Source organism: Triturus cristatus, chromosome 2_1 (assembly GCF_964204655.1).
Source record: "Triturus cristatus chromosome 2_1, aTriCri1.1, whole genome shotgun sequence".
In the NCBI taxonomy this organism is placed as follows: Eukaryota; Metazoa; Chordata; class Amphibia; order Caudata; family Salamandridae; genus Triturus; species Triturus cristatus.
The window spans coordinates 93,107,196-93,133,027 of record NC_140581.1 but is presented as its reverse complement, the minus strand read 5'-3'; the positions used below and the strand labels follow the sequence as shown (position 1 = coordinate 93,133,027).

The window sequence follows — 25,832 nt, the reverse complement described above, 5'->3', positions numbered from 1 at the left end:
GCAGTTACTGCTTGGTCACCAGCCAGGGCTTCTCGCAGAAAAATGCAATAATCTTGTAAAAGTTCATTTTGTCTTCAGCAGTTAAGAAGCATTTTTGATTTTCTGTTGTAATTGTCGCATAGCTTCTGTTGCCAAATGTACAGGGGTCATTTCTGTACATAGGCCGCACACGCAGTCAGCTGTGATGGCCTTTCTTGGGGATGTACATGCACCAGCTGGCCTTTAGGGGCCAGATGTGAGACCTGCCAAATAGTGACTCGCAAATTGCATCGCATATGCGACTCGCAATTTGCGAGGTGCTATTTGGCATGTACAACAGTGTGTTTAACACTGTTTGCGTTTCCCAATGGGGTCGCAAATTGCGAGGCTCATGAATATTAATGAGCCTCTCTAATTTGCGACCCAATTGGAAATGACAGGCCCTCCCGGGGATGGTGGCCTCCTGGGCTCAGCAGACCACCATGTCGGGGACTGCTTTTAAATAAAGCAGCTTTTTTTTTTAAAAGGCTGCCTGTTTTTCTTAAAGGAAAATGGGTTGCATTTAAAAAAAAAAAAAAAAAAGATTTCGTTTAATTTTTTTAAGGGCAGGCAGTAGTCCCTGGGACCACTGCCTGCCTTTAAAAAGATAATATTGCTTGCATTTTCAAAGGGGATGGGGGCCCCCTTCCGATTTGCGAATGTGGGTAGTAATTTGCGAGTGTTTTGCGACCGCAAATGCGGTCGCAAAACATTGGTACTTAGCTTTGCGGTCGCTATTAGGAAGAGAATGCCCCTTCCTAATATCGAGTCGCTCAACAGTATTTTGCGACTCGCAAATAAATTGCGACTCGCAAAATACTGTTTGTACATGGGCCCATGCATTTTAGCGTGCGCAAATGGCCTAAGACCCGTTTGCGCATGCTAAAAAGCGTCGTACATCTGGCCCTAAGTGTTTTAAAGTATGTTAGATGTTGCACACATTATGGGGGAGGAGCACTGCCTTGCTTTTTGCACCAAAATACCTTAAAATGTCCATGAAAGTAAATGTCATTTAACATTCCCAGGTAAATTATATATTGGTGAATACAATCTTTAATACACATTGTTTTATTTATTTTTGTTGTCTCATATTTGGTATGATTTATAAGATGAAGCTGTTTGCTTCCACTAACTATCCATGTTGCATGAACCTTGCCATCACCTTGCTGGCATAGCCAGAACCTCAACATAACTAGTTGCTTGTAATTCTCTCTCTCTCACAGGCGACCGCGGCAGTACAGTACGCACAGAAGACGAGCACCCAGAGAAAGCGCCAGGGCAACACTATTCTGATTGTGAGTCCCATGGACTCCCTTCTCTTCGAGCAGCCCAGCACCATTCAGCACAACCACACGGCAATCCCCTTCTCGGCCAACAGCTCATCGGCTGGTCCTGGCCTGGACAGCGACTTTGGAGCCAGTGCTGGTGAGATTTCCACTCTGTTTACTTTTACGCTCGCCTGAAGATGTTGTATCAAGAGGGGTGACTGGGTTGGGATTGGGTTCTATGGATTTTATTATTGCATTCCTTCATCACTAACCCTTGAGTAACCATCCTTCCTGTAAAACGTATGCCTCATTCCTCCTACGTGAACCCTATATTTATCTCCCTAAGATCATGTTTGTGTCTGAAGTCAGAGGATCCAATATACAAGCTTTTAGGTGTGACTTCATTCTGACTTTTCAGGAAGAGCCTTTGTGAATTGGGCCATCAATGTGTCCGGTGAATCCTGAGTCAAAACCATATGCAGGGCATGACCTGTGCCTGCAACATGATGTGGGTTCTCTGTGCAGAATCTGTCCTGTTCCTTAACAAAATTAACATGGACCTCGCAATCCTTGGTCCTGGTCATCCTCGGTCCTGGTCATCCTCCTCCCTCACTCCAAATGCAGCTCCCTAAACCGATCTATCACCGAGTGGCAAAGTCTGCTCTCGCTCACCTTGTATCGGCCGTTGTGCTGTTCGGGTAATGCTGTGTTCAAGCTGGACTTACTGTCCTGCTCAAGAAAGTTGGAAACGGCACTTGCAGATTTGCTGCCAATTGAAGGATAGGGGCCCGTTCCAGTGGCCACAGGATAGACCGTGGCTACTGCGACACAATCATGGGTGTTGCAGTGTCCTGTGGTCTGTCCTATTGTGGCTCTGCAAACTGGGCCAAGGGCATCCCCGTCCACACTGGACCCCCAGGGTAGTGAGGGCGAGCAGTCCCCGCTTCTCAGGAAGCAGTGTGGGTTCCAGATATCGGCACTCAATAGACAATCAACAGACACTGTAACTTCATTGTCCAGCCCAGTGCTTCCCATTTACACAAAGGAAAGTACTTTTAATCACACGGCTGTAAATACTACACAATACAATTTATATTTCAAAGTTGTGTCGTTGGGTGTGATCCTCCTTCATGGCACTACGCCTGCTGATCCTTTTTGCTTGAATCTACCCTTTTAGTAGGCCATCAAAAGCATCATTCAGACTCAGTCCTTCACTTCTCCTCAGTCAAATGTGCAATCAGATGGAGCTTTGGCGAAACCTTAGGCTGTACAATAACTTGCAAAGGTTCCCTCCAGGAATCGCTCATGAGAGACCTCAAAGACCCTCTGTAATGAGGGTCAGACCCAGTTCGCTGTTGGGTGCACTGCTCTCTGCGGATGTTCCTCAGTCCCTGGAGACCTGCTGGAGGTCTCTCCTTCTGCAAAATCCTGTCTCCTGCATGGCCAGGCAGACGCCTTAAAACGATGCCCAGTGCTTCTAGCAGAAAGTGAACATTTCTGGTGATGTCACTGCAACTCTTGGAGACTGTCTGCCAGACAGACGCCTGTCGTGATCGCACGGCTGTCCTTCCAGTCCTCTGCGGAGCACTTCCCTTTCTCGTCATGAATAACTTGAAACTGGAAGAAAGTGAGCTAGTTTGTAACCACCTTTCTGCACATTATCCAGAAAGGGGAAGTGGATCTACTGTTTCAAACTTCGGATCTGGTTTGAGGTGGTGGTTCTTCCAGGTTTCCTCCAGAGGCTGCTCTGCAGACACAGCCTTTGTGCACAGTGATGCTTCTCATTGCAGGTAGCACTGCAGCGTTCTCCGAATGTGAGCACCCACAACACGAGCACAACGAAGTGTGGGGTTTCTGCACCTATCTGTCATCAGGCGGACTAAAACAGTAATCGGGGATGGACCAAGGGGCGGGCCTGACCATAAAACTTTCTCGCCTTGCACAGCAGAAACTGTCCCTTATCCCTACCATCAACCTATGGTTTTCTTCATACTTGGCTGCTAGTAAACTAGACCTACGACAGCTGGAATGCTTAGGACTTCGATCATACAATAAAGATTTTGAAAGAAGAATATAAGGTAAAAGCATGGCAATTTTATGACCAAATTAAGTGGACCACGAAAACCTGTTTTTAATAGAATTTGTGTATGACAAAGGAACTCTTGACGGTGGTGGTGGAATTACAGGAACCCATCTTCTGTCCAAAGATGTGAGTTTGGCAACATTATTTTATGAGAAAATAAATACAGTCAAACAAGAGGTCAAATCAGTTATTTCTACACAGCCTTCCTATGATTCGGATCGGATTTGAGATAAAAAAAATTCATAAACAACTTCTCAGAATTTTCTTGTGCGTCCCTCCACCTTGAAAACATTAGTTAAACCCTTATTGGGAAAAAAAAATCAATCTAGACCATTTCAAGCCCAACAATTTTTACACAATCTCTCTCCTGCCGTATCTGTCCAAATTTTGGTGGCCGCCTGATCGGTGTTCGAGGTGCCATTGTAACCTGGCTTAATACATTTCTGACTGATCTGAGTCCGGTTGTCTCCATCCCTCCCTACTCCTCACAACCAGCAATACTTATTTGGGGTGTTCCATCAGTGACCCATCCTATCTCCATTACTGAGTCCTATTTACATGCTCCTGTTGGCTGACGTACTACATCAAATGAACTCAAATTGTTATGTATACCGACAATAGTCAGATAATTTTTGGACTATCCATAAAACCTGTAAAAGCATTAAGTACTCTGTCAGATTGTTTAAGTAACAAGATGGTGGATGGCAACAAACAATCTAAAACTAAATCCCAGTAGAACAGAACTGCTTTTTACGCCAGGTAAGTTTAAAATGACCAGTCTGGAGTGGCCTTCTGAGATGGGTTCTTCTCCGCCTCCACCTTTAAGAGTTTGGAACCTGGGGATACTTGTTGATTCCTATTTGGGGCTTTGATCCCATGTGTTTAATGTTACTAGAAGATTGACAATAACTTAAAACTGTCTGTTGTCAACACTTTGTTACAAACAATTGACTATGGAAATCCTGTTTACCTGCAGCCCCTCAAACATTTAATTTATTGCTTGAAACTAGGTCAGAATGCAGGAGCCCATCTGTTCTGTTTAAAGAAATGTGAATCGGTTTGTCTACACTGACTTCTAAACGCGTTACCCGTTCACAAAAGTATTGCTTTTAAAGTACTAGACATTTTATGTCTGCAAGCCGGAATTGTTGGCCAAAACATGTATCTTGTATAAACCATCTAGAACAATGTTCCTTAACCTATAGTCCACAGACTATGAACCCTACTCATGGGGTCCTCAGCTGATTATAGAATTCTAGAACTCATAATAGAAGATTAATAACATTTATTTAAAAGAAAAATGTAAAACTAAAAACATAAAAACTTTTGTAATTGTGAAGGATGTTGAAATTGGAGGCTAGAAATTAGGTTGGTATCCTTGGCATGATTTGTGGTAGCAGTCCAAATACAGTAAACAGAATCTGGTATGCACAGTTTGTGGCCTCAACTGCGGCACTGGTATGCCTGTACAAAAAGGGCATGCATCAAGGCCAAAAAAGACTAAGTGATATGCTAGAGTTTCCCATGTCACTTCATCTTTTGGAAATACAACCACATTTTAAAAAGCTCCCACCTTCCCTTTAAAACTAAGTTTAGGACCTCACACAGTCTTAGCCCGGCCAAAACTCTACCACAAAACCCTAGCACACAGGCTTAGATTAGCGTGGCACTAGGGACAAAATAAGTCAGGGTACCAGATACACACACACAGTTGGCACTCAAGGCAGGTCAACATACTGCTAAACCATGCATGGGACATGTCCATCCCAACAATGTGTGTAATTGGACAAATGTTGTTTCTAAAAAGTCAATATCTAAATCCAATAATTGTAATCGGGGGCGAAAAGAGCGCATTGTTGTTCTCAGAGTTGTATTCTGTTTCAGAATGGGTACTTTTCTTAATCTGAAAACAAGACCTTATGCAAGAAGTCCATTCGCAATTGTTGGCCTGTGTTGTGTGAACTAAAATCTGTGCACACTGCAATCTAAGTCTGAAAGGGTTTATTAGCAGTACAAAAAATATCTATAATCACAGATTCAGCCGACCATGGGGTCCCCAAGTATGCTGTATATGAACAGGCTCTGGAAGCAACGGCAAGGCATGGCTATGTAGCATTTTACACACAGGTTTTCATTGGTGATAACATGCCGTTGAGAAACAAAGATCCTAATGTACCTCTTTTGGAGACCAAAGAGGCAAAAGGGCTCTACAAATTAATTGATTTGAGTTAAAACACATATACTACAACATTGTAGTCGAATAAGATGCCGGGTCCAGGGGCACCCCTTGTTGAACACTTTTCCACTTTTGGACACTCCGCGGATACTCTGAAATGGTGGGTTGTAGAGAAGGTCAGTCTCAATCCCAGGAGTGGCAGTATTGCCAATATCCTGAATCTAAGGGAATGCAAGTGGTTCATTTTTTTGACACTACAACAAGGGGTTTAAAGGAGTACAAAGAAACTGCACGTCAAGTGGCCACCTTGGATAATGGTTGACATTCCACCTTGTTAATTCGTGACTGTGCATAGTTTTATGTATTTCTTCTGATACAATGATGCGACCACAGGATCCAGTGGTCTTGTATATGGTATGCACTGTCTCTTGAATGGCACTTGCGTATATATATGTATATACACTACCATTATATTTGTTGTAAATAACGTACCATTGTTAACAACTGTCTGTTTTTATTTTTTGATATGCAACCAATCTGTTACTGCACACGCTACTTGATGCTGCACTATTATCAGTGCCTTCTCTGTTTTGTGAGAAAGTTGGTAAGATATGTGTTGCACAATTGTATGGTTTGACGAGTAGCGCAGCAACGTATTATGTTTGGTATATTATGCTGTGCGGCATTAACTTGCCAGCATTTGTATAATATCAGTTACCCTCGCAGGCCTGCAGGCGCTTTGTATCACGAATATAGGGAAGGAAGTCTTAATCCCTTCTACAGTACACCGTGAATGACACTCAATCAGTTAAAGACATGACGGCCTACGGCTGCCGTTCTCTCGGTTGGCAGATGTCGTTTACGTGCACGCAAAACGTGCACGATGTGATCACTTAAACCGCTGGTCTTTCAAAGCGCATTACCCCAAAGAAACTGCACGGACGGGAGCTTCTGCTCACTACCGCATGGATGCCTTACAAGGTAACAGCATGTCTGGCTCTCTGCAAGCAGAGCGCTTTGCCTCGGCCTCGCGGCTTGAAGATGGTACACATCGTGACCTTTTCTATTTATTCATGGATTTAGACCTTTCCTATTTATTTATTTATTTAGATATTATTTGCAATTGGTTTGCTTTTCATGACTTGAACTGAATGCCACATGAGCATGCAGTACTCACTAACTTTGGAACCGCCAAGTGAGCAACAGGGTTCCTCCTGAGTGTTGTGGTGAATCTAAAGTACTTAGACTTCTACATTTAGAATCCCACCTTTCTGTCTTGGTGTCTCTTACCATGTGATACATTTATAATTACAGACCATCCACTCTTCTGACCTGATCCATTCTTATACCAAGGACTACCCATGTGCTGGGAGTGTTGGACTGACCAGGACTGCCTTTCTAGGCACTCACCACGGTCAGTGACCATACATTTAATTAATGCTGTTTCTTTTACATCTCACACACCAGGGAGACCGGCTCTAATATTACTTTAATCTATTTAGGTTGTCTCTTCCAATTCCAATGTCCTGATGAAGACCCGCATGCGGAGGTTTAAACTACCTTCATCGCTTAAGTCGGGTCGAAACGTCGACACCCCTCATTCTACGGCCTGGAATATAATATATTTGTCCTTCCCGCAACTGGATGATTCATTCTAAAAAAACAACAGCATCATTCTGTAAAACAGACATGGGAGAATATAACAAATTTGTGTTGTAAACAGGCCCAAAAACACTGGTTCACTTTTCTTAGCTTCATTGCAACCATGTTATCTCTGCAAAATTAAGATACTATGATCTCTAAACGGTTTCTTGTCTGATTTTTCCCTTTCTCCACTCACCTCACACCTGAGCACTTTTCTTGCACTTCCTTTTTTTGACAACCGTCTAATGTTCTATTGATTATGCAATTTCTATAACAAGTATATAAAGAAGATTTTGCCTCCTTGAATTCAATTGTTTTGTCTTTCTCTTTGGCGCATGGTTGAAGAGTATTTTACTCTCTTGTTGAAGTAATTATGGGAAAACGTTTTTGGTGACCCAATCAATTTGAAGAGCCCTTTTGCCTCTTTGGTCTCCAAAAGAGGTACATCGGACCAATTGTTGTTCTTACCGTACTGTATCCAGGTCTTTTGACGCATTCTGGGTTACCCCGTTAGTTTGCAATGGTTGAAAAACAGAGGGCATACAGAGGTTTCTGGGTCTGAGATCACGAGAAAGGAAGAAGACTGCCTTCAAATTTAGCAAGAATGCAAACTTGTGTTTGGACTCGGCAAGTTAAGCAACACTTTATCATCTCTGGGGTCAAGATGTGGGAGCGAGGCTTGAAATGTCATATAGGGGCACTTCTTTTAGGTATGCCTAGCATGAGCTGGAAAACAGGGCTGCTGGAGTCAGTTGCACTAGAGCAGTAATTCACAGCTGGTTCTTCTAAAACCAGAGCCACCTCAGTAGAAGTTTCAGCCTATGTCGAAGCGAGTCTATATTATTATTTGTCAACATTGACAATTCATCTTATTGAAAAGTTAAGATTAGGGTCAACCATCCCACTGATTAGATAATATCCCATCTGCTATGCAGGCTTATGAGTCTTTGTCTTAGGTTTAGTGTATCTCTCTTAGCTTATGGATATCAATGTTGTGATTGGTGGGCGAGTGATATGTCCTAGTCTCCCATATTCAGTGCTCAACTTGGGTGGTATTCCTACAGAGTCTACAGATTCCTGCATAGTGGAAAGAAACCTAAATATTGGCTAAGCCTTAGAGAAGAATTACTTTAAACATTGTTCTAACAGTTGGTAATAGCTGTGTAACTACTGTGCAGTTTTGAGCTGATTGTTCCAGAGCTGGAGAGCACTGTGTTCCCGCCATCTGCCAATTTAACTTTGTTATATATATGGAGAAGCATGAAAAAATTAAAGGAGGGAGTGAAGAGGAAAAAGGTAGAATCGTCGTCCTCTTGATACTGTTATCCAACATAGGGATTCTACCATGTATTATGTGAATATATATGCACCCATGTGTGTGCTGCTATTTTTATTTTTAGTTGAAGTGTTTAGTCATACGTGAAAAATGGTGCAAAAGGATCAGAGCTCCTTCTCTCAATTTGTGGGAAGGGCAATATTTCAAAAAATTGTAAAATACCCCTCACACACTGAAACCTGATTCAGTGTCGTGCTTCATCATTGGGGTCTTCCCGCCCCTCTACGGGACGGGCGTGCTACGACTTACGTACACGCAGGAGCACTTTATTCAGTGATTGGTGAGTATGTAGTGCGTGGGATCGTGAAAAGAAAATGTGAGATGGTTAAAAATTCTCTGGCTAGTGGAACGAAAATACTTTGTCTTCCCTGACTGAGAATAGTAAAAGTGGGGAGGTGTAGATGGTGTACTATAATGAGTCACCTCCTACAAGGTCAACATGTTTCAGAAGCTTCTATGAACAGCCCCATTTTTTAGGGCTGTGCCAAGGAAGAAACAGAGGGAGGAACCGTAGAGGGAACAATGTTCACTTTGTCCACAAAACGAAGAACAAATCCGGATGGCAACAAGCAGCATGACGGGGGGCCTCAACCAGCAAGAAATGAATCTGGTAGTCCACCTTACAAACCACATTCTAACACCGGCACAGATCAGAGTCTTAGAAAAAGGACTAGGCTTTGTACCAACGGCAAAATTGGATAAATTCCAATTATGCAAAGAGATGAAAGAATTCATGAGGAGATTTAAGTTACAAATCCTTTTTCAAAGTCAAACAAAATGACCAGTAGGATGGAGACACTGGTTTGAGACCAAAATCTACTTTCAATCCACCCAAAGCCAATCTACCAGTAGAACTGATCGCCTTTGAAAAAGCGGTCATGAAAAATCTGGAAGAAATAGATCCAGCAACCAACAGGGTCTTTCACAATATCACCAGAGAGGAAAATGAGGCACTCCGAGAACTAGCAAACAACCCGGAATTGGTAATTAAACCAGCTGATTAAGGAGGGGCGATTGTAATACAATCAGCCGAGAAGTATGACCAAGAGTGCCTACGCCTCCTCCACAATGAAAGGAACTACGAGGTCCTCAACCAGGACCCCACGGAGCAAATACGAGTGAAAATAGCAAGTATGGTGGAAGAGGCACGATCACATGGGTGGATATCTAAAAAGGAAGGGGATTTTCTAACCACGACTTCGCCAAGAACACCTTACCTGTACAGTATACCAAAAATGCACAAAAATCTGGTCTCCCCACCGGGACGTCCAGTAGGGTCTGGAATTGGATCCATTTTGGAACCAGTCTCCAGATTTGCAGACGCTTTCTTAAGACCACTTGTACAACAAACTTTCACGTACCTGAAAGACACCAAAGATGTCCTGTAATTGTTAGAAGGGCAAATATTTGACCCAGAAAGAGAATTATTGATAAGTTGTGATGTGGAGAGCTTATATACAAGCCTTCCCCACAACGAGAACCTCAACATCATAGAAGATGTCCTGTTCGAGACCGATTGGGACTACCAGACAACGAGAATCATGATTATGGAGTGCTGCCAATTGGCACTCAAAGAAAATTTCTTTGAATACCAGAACACTCTATTTGCAAAAACACGGGACCAGCATGGGGAGCACCTTTGCTCCTAGCATAGCTGGTCTCCATGTACATCAACTTGAAAAACAGAAAGTCCTCAATCCCAACAATCCATTTCGCAACCATATACATTTATGGAAACGATATATAGATGACATATTGATCATCTGGGAAGGAGATGAAACCACCGCCAGACGTTTCCTAACATGGTTGAACTGCCAAGACCAATTTTTGAGATTCACAAGCACTATATCAAATGAAAAACTTGTCTTCCTTGATATAAACATATATGCAAAAGAGGGAAAACTAACAACTACTACTCATTTCCAAGAAACCTCCAAAAACTGCCTACTATTGTACAATAGCTTCCACCCTCTATCTCCGCGATAACCTCCCTTATGGGCAATTCCTAGGTCTACGAAGGAACTGCACGGAAATCGAAGATTTAAAAAAACAATCAAAGGAGCTGAAAAAGAAACTGGAAAAACGACAATATCCTAAAAAGGTGATTGATAATGCATACAAAAGGGCACGCAACAATTACAGAGACAGCCTTTTGGAACCCAAAATCCATAAGGAGGAAGAGAACCGCCCAGTATGTATAACAACTTTCAACACAAACTCCAATGGTATCACAAAAATAGTAAACAAACACTGGCGAATCCTCAACAGTGGAAGCATCAATCTACCAAAACCTATCTTCTCTCATAGAAGAGGTAAGAGTATCCGTGATTTGGTGGTACACACCAGACCAAAAGAAAGAAGAGAAGAACAGACAATGCAAACCATTTTAATGCCCCCAATCTCTGGGCATCATCCCTGTGGAATGTGCAATGTGTGCAAGCTAACTAAGAAAAGCAAAGAAATCTTGTTCCATGATGGAACCAAATGGGACCAAAGAAGATTCACAACATGCAATTCAAAAAATGTGGTTTATCTGATCACGTGCCCGTGTCTTTTGGAATACGTAGGAATGACCACATGCCCTATCAAGGTAAGGGTAGGGGAACACAAAAGTAACATTAAATGCAAAAAGAGTACCACCAAAAGGGCAGCCCGTTTTTGAGAAAAAGGCCATAAGTGGGAAGATCTCTCGTGAACAGTAATCGAACAAATCTAAAACGAAAGGTATTTGTTCGAAAAAAAACAACGGTGGGTGTTCCGTTTGAGGACTCATGGGAAAGGCCTGAACGATGAGATTCCTTGGAACCAGCTCTTATGTATTCAAAATCTAACACGGGAATCCCCTGGCAACTAATGATCAACCAAAAAGTTGCCAGACTCGTAAGGAGTATACAGTACTACAATCACCCCCATAACTAATACTGAACAAATAGGATGTTTATGCCCTTGGAAACTGGGTTTCTTCCTTTTTCTTTCTTTTTTAGAGAAACTATAATTTTTGAAACCTGAGTGTACACCCACTCTCTCTTTTTAAAAATACATGGTTTTTGCTTTTCAATCCTTATCCTCTGACAGGAAAAATGTTCCAGTTAATATTTTTCCAGCCTCTAGCATTCTACTGCTGGGATTTATTCTTTACCTTTTTTTCCATTAGGTTTTCAATTTTTCATAAATTTGCCCCCCCCCTGTGTTTTTTCAGAAAACCCACATACATGAATGTATGTCTGCGATGACTCCATCCGTGCATCTCTAGTGCAACAATTTGTTTTTCTTTTTTGTTTAATAATTCCTTTGAATCCAACCTCCATTTGCCTACCTTTTGAAACTCCTCCAAAATAAGCCTCAAAACAAACAAATATATGCTTGCTTTTTCAACCGATTCAGTGTTAATCGTTCCCACTGGAAGTGGATCAAAATGAACCCTGTTTTGGGTCCATTTACCGGCGACCATCTTTAAAATTTCAAAGTCTAGTGTTTTTCAACCGATTCAGTGTTAATCATTCCAACAGGAAGTGGATCAAAATGAACCCTGTTTTGGGTCCATTTACCGGTGGCCATCTTTAAAATTTCAAGGTCTAGTGTTTCCAGCCACACCCGTTTCCTATCAAGCATGCCTCCTTGCACTTTAAAAGACTGGGCTCTGGCAAACCTTAGTTAGGTTCCGACGAGCCACGAGAAGGTACTTCCTTTGGTGATCGCGCTCCTTCCAGCATGTAAGTAGGACAATGGCATGTCCTTAAAAAAGCCAAAGAGACCGCGCTTGTTTGTTTAAAAACCACCTTGGAGATAAAACCTTTTTTTTCCTTCTGTTCTTTTAAAATACCCACAGTGTCTATTTGAAGGCACCCTACACCGCTCGTGTGAGCTCATGGAGCGATAACGATTACATTCTAAAGTATGTATTATTATGGCACGTCCTTTTGAGAGCATGAAAAACATTTTTTTAATAAAAGACACACCATGAGATCACAGTTTCAAAGGACGAGTGCACAGACTTTTGCCAAACATCTCCCATTTTTTCCAAGGCTCGTGATGGGAGTATGAATGCGAGTGCTCGTTTGCTATGAACATTAATCTGTAACCTTTTGGGGCACAATAGGAGTGTACAAATACTTCCTTTATGTATGAATGTATTGTAACATAAGATGTATCTTGCTAGGAGATACATATGTATGAAAGAATGTTGAATAAATGTGATAATGGGCACTAAAAATCACAAGGAGTGTTCTTTCAGATGATTTATGAGCAGAGGATATTTACCAAATGGTACCATTATCTACAACAGAGTTACACAAGAGAAATATATCACAAAAAAGCTTAAAACTTTCCTGGTGATGTGAATAGATAAAGATAAATGATGACAGCCATGATTTATACAAAATATTTTTCTTTTCAGGTTCTTAAGATATACAAGTGGTATATTTTTCTACTCCCATAACAGGGAACAAAGGACAGTGTTTGTGACTATCAGGCATATGTACATTTATTCTATCACCCATTGTGGTGTAACGGGGATCGGTTTTTTGGTCCTGAGGAAGAAAGCCAAGGGGATGGCTTCTGAAACATGTCGACCTTGTAGGAGGTGACTCATTATAGTACACCATCTACACCTCCCCACTTTTACTATTCTCAGCCAGGAAAGACAATAAAGTATTTTCGTTCCACTAGCCAGAGAAGTTTTAACCATCTCACATTTTCTTTTCACGATCCCACGCACTACACATACTCACCAATCACTGAATAAAGCGCTCCTGCGTCTACGTAAGTCGTAGCACGCCCCGTCCCGTAGAGGGGCGGGAAGACCCCAGTATGACACTGAATCAGGTTTCAGTGTGTGAGGGGTATTTTACAGTTTTTTGAAACATTGCCCTTCCCACAAATTGAGAGAAGGAGCTCGGATCCTTTTGCACCATTTTTCACGTATGACTAATCACTTCAAATAAAAATAGCAGCACACACATGGGTGCATATATATTCACATAATACATGGTAGAATCCTTATGTTGGATATATATGGAGACTACAGGTTTTGGGTGCAGGATAAAATTAAGCCAGAAAAAGAGAAACCGCGGTTGACTTAAAGTGTGTTTCTCTCTCGTTTATGTACCCCACTGCTTCCAATATGTAGGCATCTGTTCATATATTCATGTTTACTTATATTTTTTCCAGTGGCTGCTAATAAATTTGCATGAGCCCTATGTCACCTTAGTATTACGTGAAAGTTTTGCAATTGGTTCTGAGCAGCACTTCACCTTGTACGTTATCAGAGATGTTTTTCAAACTATTCAACAAGGCCTTGTCCGTGACAGGTAGACTAGGAGAAAGAGCATCTGATTTAATTGATTATTATTGTTTTTATAAACATTGCACAAAAGAAGTTTTAGTTTATAAATCCAGTATTAAACTGAAAGACCTTGATGCTAGTTTATAGGAGGGCTGCCACAATACAGGATCCAGACCTTAAAACTGTTAAAGTTGGTATCGCGCATTAGCACAAAATGGCGGATCTGTGCAGTATTGTGCTCACATGTGAAATGATGGACAATATGTTGCTAAGTAGGGCAGAGGCCTCAGAAAGGATCAACTGGCAAGTGATCAAAAAGGAAGCCCGGCTTTCTGGACCCGTATATCTGTTTCGACCATTAACTTGGTATGCATAGCCGGAACAGTTTCCTAAAAGCGGCTGTAAGACAAGGTGGACTTGGGGCCAGATTCTAGTCAACTGCAACCACTGGGTATCCCCATCTGTCTTTGTATAAAATGTAACCAAATACCTGGTTCGCCAGTAGCAGGGGGACTCTGGTATTTAATGGCTCGGGCCTCCGGCGGTACAAAAGGGGGTGGTGATGGACGGAGCATCAGAACCAATCAAACACTCACACCCAGTCAACAGATCTGGGTTTGATCCATCACTGTTCTTTAGCCCACTCTGCCACCCCAGTTCAGACATGGCCATATGCAAATCAGTCTGACCCTGTGCCTCATGGGAACAGTCCAGCCCGAACTGCCAAGCCATGCCTTCCCTGGACTGGAAACAAGCTTCCTAGGACCGGTTTCTGGCATTTGAGCCGTCTTCAGCCAGGCTTGCTTGAATCCAGTGGCAAAGTGAGCAAGGGACTCACGTCTGAGCATACCCTGCCAACTTATGGCGCACAAAGCGGTACAAAAGGGGGTGGTGATGGACGGAGCATCAGAACCAATCAAACACTCACACCCAGTCAACAGATCTGGGTTTGATCCATCGGGCTGGACTGTTCCCATGAGGCACAGGGTCAGGCTGATTTGCATATGGCCATGTCTGAACTGGGGTGGCAGAGTGGGCTAAAGAACGGTGATGGATCAAACCTAGATCTGTTGACTGGTTGAGAGTGTTTGATTGGTTCTGATGCTCCGTCCATCACCACCCTCTTTTGTACCGCTCGGGCCTCAGGCGGAGCACCATCCTGGGCCAATGGACATCATAGTTTGCGCTTGCAAGGCAACATTACACTAGTGGATACCTCAGTCAGGAGAGACCATATGGAAGCTGATGGATTTCAGTTAGAAGGAATAGAATGGGATACCTGGGCAGAGAGCATCTTGCAGTATTGGCAAAGTTATGCTACACCTCTCAGCCAAAGCAGATCAAATTGAGCGGATTTATGATTTTTTAGCGCCTGGTGTATTCTACGTTATTCTCCTTTGTGGGCAAACCTTGGACTGCAGGTTGCTGCTCCTCTTACTTCTACTGAATGTCAGTAGTAATTGAACATATTAACATTATAAACATTGCATGTTCCATGTTAGACACTGGTGATGTACACATAGGCCCTTGACACAGGTGTGGGGTTAAACTCCAATCCCTGTGCTAACGGAAGCTTGCCAGAGGGATTAGAATTACGAGTCTTGTGATAATTATCCTCCTCTTGCAGTCTTCCACTGATAGATTCTAGCAGGTCAAACCTGTCTAAATTAGCCTGGGTAAAACCCATAAATAAAACCCCATACCATGCTAGGTTGGGTGTGTTTAATACAGATTCTGTATGTTTTGCTTCATTTCTAAGATGAAAACACAGCAATGGAGGTGTTTATTGCACTTTTTAAATACCCCGGAAAAATGTTACTTACTGGCTGTGGTAAATATCCCCTATTATGCACAATTTGTAATGAGGGCCACGGTGCCCATTCTTACAAATGCAAGAACTATAAAACCGGGCAGGTCTAGATCCATTTTTAATTTTTTTTATTTTTTACCGTCTTTATTGGCATTTTACAGCATATTTCAGTAGTAGTTCACATATAAAGTATATCAATTAGAATTTTTCCTTTGTTGCAGGATCAACATTAAATTGAACTCCAGCACAAGAATAACTATACCAATGTTCTATAAACATAACTTCCCCCCTCCCCTCCTTCTGTGTCTCGGTGCCCTACGTCTGTACTTTTGTCTGGGGACCAATAGCCATCAGCCGAGTGCAGTACCATACAATCATCCATCCCAGTTCTCATCCCGGGGCTTGCTGTAGGTCTCTCCTCTCCCTCCCCCTCTTGTGAGTCTCAAGTCTGCAATCATTGCAGACCAGTCAGGACTGGATATTCCTACCTCATGATTCAGAGTGAGTAATGAACTACCGCATACTCCAGTAATGTTTCTGTCTTGGGTTGCAGGTGTTTCCCTACGGATCCTGTCCTCGGACAGTGAAAGTTGCTCTTACTCCTGGGTGTCGGGCATGGAGTGGGACTACTATGACCCGGGCTACAAGAGAAGAAATCAACGCCGTATGCAACGACACCAGTTTCCGATTCTTTGTAGCAAGCAGTATTGGGTATGAGAAGACCTCAAACTGGGCCCAAGCTACCGAGGCCACTGCTCAGACATGCCTGGGTTTGCCACCGCTAAGAACCTCACCCAACAGTCTCAGCAAATCGCCTCCACTATCACTCTGTATCATTGTGGGAGATCCACCACCTGGGAATTCAGGTCAAGACTGGTCTCATTTGGAAGAAGGTAGTCGAAAGGTGACTGAGGAAGCGGGCTGTAACCTGTAATGCTGTTTTTTGCACATATTAACATGTTATGTCATGTATGGCTATATGTATATACACAGGCACTTGCACACACATGTCCACCTCACACTGTGAAACTTGACAGAGCCTACTCTGAGCCCTTCAACACTACACTTGACCCTTGATTTTTCTCCATTTATTGTTTAATACCAACACTGCACTTGACCCTTGATTTTTCTCCATTTATTGTTTAATGCCAACACTGCACTTGACCCTTGATTTTTCTCCATTTATTGTTTAATACCAACACTGCACTTGACCCTTGATTTTTCTCCATTTATTGTTTAATGCCAACACTGCACTTGACCCTTGATTTTTCTTCATTTATTGTTTAATACCAACACTGCACTTGACCCTTGATTTTTCTCCATTTATTGTTTAATACCAACACTGCACTTGACCCTTGATTTTTCTCCATTTAATGTTCAGTCCCATCACTGCACTTGACTCTTGATTTTTACTTCTTCATTTATTGTTTAACGCCCTCACTACACTTGACCCTTGGTTTTATTCCTCCATGTGTTTATTATCTAATTTTCGTCTATGCAGGCACCCACACAAACAAAGCTTGTCTGTACACATGCTCGCACATACTCACATCCGACTTAGATTATTGCAGAAAAAAAGTTACACCTCACTCACACTCCACATTCCATTGGAACATTTTAGGCAAAAAAAATAATTTAATGTTATTTTCTGTTACTCTGGCGCGAAGGAGAATCTGTTTCAAAAGAGCCATCTTTAAATGGTACAAATTGATCCGACCCCCACAGACAGTCAGTGTATTTGTATCCATGTGCGTCTAATTTGAATATTTATTTATTTATTTTGTATGTCCACTGCATTAAATCAGAAGGAGGCCCTGTTCCTGTCTAGGAAAGTGAAATGTGTATTTTTTAGAGTTTGAGTTTTAATGCCTGACTCGGGGCGGGGGAAAAAAGACGAATTTTAGTTTTATTTTATTATAGAAATATTTATTAAAGTTGTATATGATTTTCTTTGCGCTTGGAACACGAGTGTTTTTATTTCTCAGTATCGGGTCAGCGCCAGGATACCCTTCCAGGGCGAGTTGTGCGCTATACAAATATACATAACAATATCTGGAATATGAGGAGAGTCGGATCGCTCATAAGATTCACCCCATTAGCGCAAACTGTACATTGACTTCATTCAGAAATTCTATGTTTTTTATTTTTGTACTTGGAATTACTGGAACCAAATGGGGTCCTAACTTAAAAAGCAGCTTTCTAGTACATTCCAAATGGCATCTCTGTGCCGGTATTAATAACAAGCATTTGCAATGCAATAGGTCTCGCATTTACGCGAGTTTAAGCTATTGGCATTGTAAATGACAATGCCTTTTAGTTATGTTTTAAAAATGAAAACAAAAATAAAAGGCATTGTCATTTGCAATGTCAATAGCTCAAACTCGTGTAAATGCGAGACCTATTGCATTGCAAATGCTTGATGTCAGTAGCGGCGGTGCTCTGATGTGGGGATTGGAGAGACGTCCCTCCCATGATGCCCTCGTCAGGCTTTGAAGTGGAAGAGGCAGTTATCATGCCCTCTGTCGCAGTTGTTAGTCGGGGATCTGACAGGCTGTCTGCAGAGGTCTTAGCGAGGCACTCTAAGAACGTGGCGCAGAGCTCAGGGGGGCTTTGTGGAGCTGTGCGCTCCGGCTGTTATTACACACCCTGAACTGCGTCTAATCCGTGCCTCGGGGTGGCGGAGAAGCACGCTCGCGGAATTAAGATGCATGCTGGTAGTATTTGCACATAAATATGCCACTGCAGAGGTAACTTGTCAAGGCCGTCACTCTTCTAGCACAAAACACTTGATTTCCACAGCTAGCATTAGTAAAACCAAACAGTACGGTTTTTAATTAAATAGTTTTTATTTTGGCAGTCCACCACACTAAAGACAAAACATTTCAACGGCTTGTTTTAATTTCTGCACAGTGGCAGTTGCTGAAAAAGCGCTTTGTTGTTTTTAGTTGGGCCATAATCTTGTACACACTGAGGCGTACCCTATTTCTCAGACTTAGTTGTCATGCTTTCTGATTTATTGGTGTGCCTGAACATTAAATCTAATGGGGATACAGCTGTAACCAGATAAAAATGAATTCAGGAAGTCCCAGGAGAAGGAGCCGCGACGAAACTGAAAACAATAACAGTCACAGAAAAGTCACCATTCAATTTATTTCTTCAACAGCAAACACGTTCTACCAATCTACTTCCTCGAGGTTTCGTTGGAGGGAATAGCTTTGGGGGCGAGTGGTGCTGGGCATGTCTACCAGCTAGGATAAAAACATTCAGGAATTAAATGGTCGGCGCACTGCAGGAACCCGAGAAGGGAAGGTGGTGAGAAAGGGTGGCGTGACATTCATTTAGAGCACCACAGCGGGGCTTTACCACCCTGCAGACTTTGTAATGCTGGCCCTACGTCTGCACCGTGCTTTATATGGCAGCAGCTTCATTCCGAATTGTTTGCATACATCGGAGAGAAAAACAACGGCAGAAGTACCGACAGGGCACAACGCCGGGCTGGTATTTTCATTCAAGAGCGAATCTTCGCCTGTATGGGAATATCTCATGTAAACTGTGCAATGCACCAGTGTAACCGCACAGGAGTCGCTTTAACGCATTCTCTTGCACCTGCAATTGCCGTTCACACGCGGCTCTGACAAAGGACTTCCCACAGCGGGCAGTGACTTTTTTTTGTCACGGTTTGGTTTGAATGCCACCACCGCAGTGGGTCCACCAGGGATGCTATTCAACAGAGACGTGTGTCTTCTGTAATCAGGGAACTACAATACAATTTGGAGGGAAATGAATAAAGGGTGACTCAAAAGTCCCTTTCATCCTTTTTACTGCGCTGTTCTTTTAAAGCGCTGATGCAGTTGTTAGTTTCTCCGCCTGATTGTAGGGCACGTGTTACCAGCTCTCTGGGGGGTTTGCTTGTGCTGCTCAAATGTAGCATCAACTGGGCTCTCACGGCAAAAGGACATTAAACAAGAGAAGCCTGGCGGAGCGTGGCGCGCGCGCTGGGCGGGGAAGCGGACCCTTTGAAGTGCTCCCAAAAAGCGGATTGCATGGCGGCACGATGCGCGTGATTGTGCGCGTGCTAGCCATGCAATCCGCTTTTTGGGAGCACTTTTAAAACCCGCTTACAATAGTCTCGCTTTGCGATCACTTACTCGATAGCAAGGCGAGACCTAAAAAGCAGGGGGCCAGAATTCTATTCCACAAATACTTTCTCGTCTCTACTTGGTGCCACAACCACGTTTTATGTATTCATGCCACTCAGTCTGTGTCATCTCAGTCTATCGACTTTCATCCCAAGACAATGGAAGGGGAAAAGGCAAGGAGGCTTTGACTGGTCTCCACATCATGCACCATTACTACTCTTCCTGTTCCAGAAGTACTGCAGCTGAAAAGCACCATTTGCTATTTCAGATGTACGTAGGTGAAAACGCGGGTCCATACCATACTTGAAGAAGAATTGATGACCCGTAGAAGTGCTTGCAATGGGTCAACCATTAAATGATGGAACGTTTTGTTGAGCATCAGGTCGATGATGACCACACCTGGTAGATTTTGGCCCTCCGGCAGTATGAGGGTACCAACTTATCATTCAACAGACATGTTATGTCCCACAGAACTTACCCAGGAGGAGTCCATGTTGAGCATGTAACCTGACCTCTTAGAGACAAAGGTATTTAAGTGGGGTGCCTTCACCCTTCCACCAAGAGTTCTCTCAAGAAACCTGCACTAGTATTTTGTGAGGCTTTGTATATAAAATTACAAAACTCTAGTGTAACTTGGGAAAATGGTATTTACCAACTTGGCAATGGGCTATAATGTTCTAATAGTGCTCCACAGCACAGGTTATGACTCCACTTCACGTCATACAGCTTTTTTCAACTGGCATATAAAGCTTGTATGTGAAATATAAAATATGTAAGGATTCCCTGGATTTAGAAAGGCGACTGTACAGAAAACTCATGCCGGTTTTGATAGTTGGTGCGTTTATGAAACGTGGCTTGTCAGTAAATGTTGGTGCCTGAGAAGGGTTAATGACTTGATAATTTGGCCCATATTGCAGTGACACCTGTTTGTTAGTCTTTTCTGTCCAAACCCAGCCTGTGAAACTGGACTCCTTTATCCTTGGCATCTCCAGTGTTACTTGGGAGTCCTCCCCGCCCCCTTCTACTTGGACTAGTTTGTATCTTCATGGACGGGAACTACTCTACCACTCCTGTAGCGACAACGCTCACATCTGTCTCTTTGTGGTCTGGTCTGCAGCATGACATCTTCTGAGGAGCCCTGAGCCTTCTGAAAGCCCTAATGATGGGTTGAATTCAGAGCTAATTCTAGACCACAGATTTCTTTGAGAACCCACATTATGCAGTACACTTCTGGCAGTCTCAAAGCACTTCTCACAAAATGAGAGCCAGTTGCCTGTATATTTTTAAGTTTATTTTCAGGACTACCACTGAATATGTCAATAAATGCAATTTATAATCTGTATGGGTGGGCGTGGGCAACATTGGTGGACAAATTCAAGCTTCCACTGCTGAACAAAAAATGTGGTGGTGGAGATCCGAGAGGAAGACCATCTGAAAAGCACCCCAAAAGACATAGCAGGCGATGATGTTCATGACGGTGACTATAGTTTGAAGATTCTCCATGCCTGGAACTAGAAAACTGAGGTGATGGAGCTGGTCTGCATTGACTGAACCACACGCTGCAGCCAAGCACTAATGGCTCTCAAGCGGTTGAAGAGACAAAGCAGAATGAGGGATCCAACCTCCATCTTTGGTGCCGACAAAGACCGAGCACTCAAGGGTCTACCAGATGTTTACGGGGTGTCCTGAAATAGTTAGAGGTGACAACCAATTGGAGAGTTGGGGGGTACTCAAGCTATAACGAGCAGGACAGAGTGTGCATTCTTTCCTGGGCCACGTTCTCCTTCCCCAATGTTTATTCATAGATTTTTAATGGCAAACAAGCCTGTCGTCTTCATAATGAAGCTGCTTTGGTGGTCAAAACACTGGATGGTGGCCGGATGCCAAGTTTTCTCTTTCCCTGAAGTATGTATTTATTTATTTTTCTTAACAGGTGCTCCTTATTGGACCAGGAGAAAATGTAGAAAGCATCAGGAGGATCCCACGTTACGTGTTGGCTTCAGGCCTTCCACTACCTTTCAACTAGGCGGTAGGTGCTTCATGGATAGAGACGGGCTGTCATCACAACTGAGGTCATGTTTGCTCTGGAAAGACGTGTTTGATTTATGATGTGTCGGGAGCAGGGAGGCCCCATGTGGACAAGAAGGAAGATGTCTAGAGTTGAAACAGCACAGAAGAGGGAGAGATGAAAAGCTGAATGATCAATGAGTGTTGTTGCTGGCTGAGCACGAACAACGGATAGCAGCATGCATGAGCCGTGAAGAAGCAGCATTACAGTGTGGCGCCGTGCTGAGGGTGGACCTGTGGGGCTGCTGCACAAAAGCAAAAGGAATACCACTCCAGTGGTCATGGCATTCAAGGGGTGGAGTAATGTAATGATGCTGCAGATCGGAACATATAAATTCTCCCTACTTCCACGGACAGAGTAATTTCACAGTCATACGCACATACACTCATCATACGCTAGAGCCCATCACACTAACATTCATTCTAATACTCTATCCTCACTGAATATATAGGAGAAATCCTAAACAATCTGCGTCTAAAGCGAGGTCAATGCAACCTAAAGAAACTGTCTTGAGTCATGATTTTTAAGCATTAGAAATACATTTGAAACTCAATAAATGACAAAGAAATAATCACCTGACACTGTAATTCAAACAAAGGTCATCTTTATCTAAATTAGTTCAAAGAAAGTCAATCAATAGCAAAATCATTATTCTCATAGTTACCTATTCTAGCTAAGTGTCATTTGGTTCAGGACAGGTCTCTCAGTAAAGTCTCCCGAGTCGCCGTCCTCTCAATCAGCGTCGATCCTCTCGAGCATAGGTTCAAGAAGAACTGGCCTTAGACCCCCTCTAGTCTAACAATATTTATAGGGAAACTAACAAATTGAAAGTAACAAACAAACTCTAAACGTCCGTTGAGCAAAGCGAGCAGGAAAGGATGTTGACTCGCAACATTTAGAAAAACCTCCGCTCTCAAAAATCACAAAAATAAAAACACGGAAGAAGGAAGCTCAAACTAAAAAATGTTACATCCATGAATGCTCTTCCTCGGAATCATAGTGAAGCCACCACAAGTTTATCAGAGTTCATTGTGGCTTGATTCTTCTCCAAGGGCAACTGGCAGCATGCCTGGAGCTGCTGTCCTCACGGAAACTTTTAATACAGTCAGAGGCCGAAGTCAGGTCGTTTCCAACCATATTCAGCGAGGCCTCTCGTCGTATTTCATCTACTCAAATGCAGGCTGTAAATATCGGCCATCTTATTAGACCAAAACGGACCATCTTAATTAAAAGAAATCAAAACAACGTTACTACATCGTAATGATTAAACAGTGTTAATTCCCACTAATACCCTTATGTGTATGTAATTATCTAGCCATCTGCGACATAAAGAAGCATTAAAAGCAAGTTGTTTTAAAGCGCAATCACATTACAAACAGCACTTTAGCCACACATATTTAATTAATTTGCTCACCAATTTAGTTCACGTATTAATAAAGCAACATAAATGCATTCCCGCGTGTAATTCTTTCATTAGTAATGTTGGTTAATCAGAAACTTCAACAAGATTAATAATTAATAATTAATTATCAGTAATTTTAATTATGACATATAAACATAAACTGGAGTTTAAATCTAAATAAATTTTCAATAGAAAACCTTGCTCCAGCAATCCCCCCTTTGTTGATATATTATCACAACAAAAACCAACCCCCAAAAAAAATGTAGTCCCCATTTCTTAGGAGAAATTGAAATGTCTTTTTATGACACTACACACCAGACTCTCTTTCATCATCCCTCTTCGACTCCAAGTAAACACTCTCCCTCAATTCTTCTAATTCTATTTCTTGTGGGTCTCTCTTTGACCTCTTTTGTCTCTTTTCAGTATTTTCTCTTATTATTTTCTTTTTCCCTCCCCTGTTTTTACAACACAAACACCCTAATCTAAGCATCAATAAAGCAACAATTACACATGTCAAAGGAAATAATATTTTACCACTAATGGTACTACCTATCTTAGCAATAAAACTCTTAACAGCAAGTAGCTTATTAGCCATTTTAGTCCAGATACTTTCAGCTTCCAGTGGTACTAATTCTTCATGCAAATCAGTAATATTTTTGATATAGACCTTTAAATCTTTGCTTTCGTCCGGAATGTAAGTGCAACAATGTTGAACTTTCAGCATTCCACAGACTCCACCCTCTTTGGCCAATAGAATATCAAGGGCAAGTCGATTTTGCATAGACATGGCACGTACGGCAATCATCTCCGTATTTACCAAAAGAAACCCTCCAGCGGTACTTGTCGATAAACGATCCACCACTGTTGACAGCTTCCGAATCCCATATGCATTTAATGAAATTCCCACTGCTGGAATCAAAGCTCCAAAAATATCTCCTACAATTTCTGACCAAGTTTCTCTCTTAAAGCGTGTTAGTAGATTAATTTGTTCTACATCTTCTATCTTATCTATATGAAAAATCTTTGTAAAGACCAGGCCAACATAACACGTGCCATACCAATGATCAGGCAACCTGTAATAAGCCTTATTCCCACAAATATAATACACTCCCGGGAAAACTGGATCTTCTCCACCTTTTAAACCCCATCCTGTTGCAATAAAGTATGTATCATGACACTCACTAGTCCCAACAAAATACCTATCATATTGGGATTTCCTTCTGGTAATGCATAATTTACCCTTCTGTGGTGCATCTAAAGCCAAAGTTGGACTGGCCCCATTCCTCAACTCCTTTCCCATCTCAATATCCCATATTGTCTCACTCACTTCATATTTCCCTGCCTTTTCATGCATGCTCACTCTCCTTTTCTCTACCATGTCTAGAAAAGCTTTTTCTTCTTCTTTCAAACTACAAGTTAAATTGTTTCTAAAAATATAATCTAATGTTAATTCTTCTGTTTCAATAAAAATCTCACCAAAAATGTTAGCTTCTTTAGCTGGATTCAGCTTCTTATTCATAGGTAATTGCCCAAAAATGTTATCTTTGTTAGACAACTCATAATCTATTTTCCCTAACAAATAAAAAACACTACTTAGCACACTACATGAAATCCCATACGTGGCTGGTAAATAAGTAACACCCTCTGAAACGGATGCAGGCAATTGCATACAGACGTAGCAATCCCTTACTTCCATTGTCTTTACATATTCGTACAACAACTTGGAAAAAACATTGCTAGAAAAATCATTAATCGATCTATCTTTATGTATGTAAATGTTACTACTTCTAGTTGGCACTATTTTCTGTGAACTCTTCCCTATATTAGTCATATTCTCAGTGTGTATTCCAAAAGTGTCTATTGTAACCCTAAAGGTAACTAATAAAGCAAGTACACCCCATAACAGCATTAATAATCCTGTACAGCAGCAGCACATTCTACACCATCTTTTCAAGAAGGCACATCTACTTTTATTATTTTCTGTGTTAGCCATTTTACTACTTTGGCAATGTCTTTTGACTTGGCCTCTTCTACTCCACTACCGAAACACTAGAACACTAGATTATCTCAAATAGCTAATTCAGATTTTCTTCTTTTCACTCTTCTCCAAGTTATTCCTTCAGTTCATTCAATTTGGATTTTCATCACTTTTCACTTCTTCTTCAGCAACATCAAATTGTATCAGATCTTCAACATCCTGAGCATCTGACTCTTCTCCAATGTCAGTCAAGATAACTTTCAGGACTCCGACTGTTTTCTCCTCCTCAACCACTTCTCGTAAGGTCCCCTCTGGATTTCCTTGACTCTCTGCCTCTTCACCTTCAGACAGTGCCACGTACGTCCATTCCGGTAACCTATACTTCTGGTTAGGTTTTCTGATTCTCTGGATCTCCTCTGGTTCTTTTGAGACCTTTTGTTTATCACCCTTTGCTTGATTCTGACTCGACACCTCGTTCACCTGTTCGGCTTTCGATGAACTTGAACTAGCACTTGCTCGTGTCAGTCTTTGCCTTAGCCTCTTTATCTTGTTAGGCCAAAGATCTCCTCTTACACTCCTTTTTGGTCTCACTTCTTTATTATTTCTTTCTCCGATCCAAGTTCTCT

At 42.2% G+C, this 25,832-nt stretch overlaps 1 protein-coding gene across 1 annotated transcript in view; it reads left to right on the top strand.

The window, feature by feature from the left end:
• Positions 1-17,569, top strand: part of LOC146863819 (protein huluwa-like) — a 47,735-nt gene extending 30,166 nt beyond the window's left edge. The window contains exons 2-3 of the mRNA XM_085628209.1: positions 1,242-1,443; positions 16,173-17,569. Coding sequence (XP_085484335.1) covers positions 1,242-1,443; positions 16,173-16,336 — 366 coding nt within the window. The 3' untranslated portion in view covers positions 16,337-17,569. The remainder of the gene's footprint in view (positions 1-1,241; positions 1,444-16,172) is intronic.
• The last annotated feature ends 8,263 nt before the right edge of the window (positions 17,570-25,832 follow it).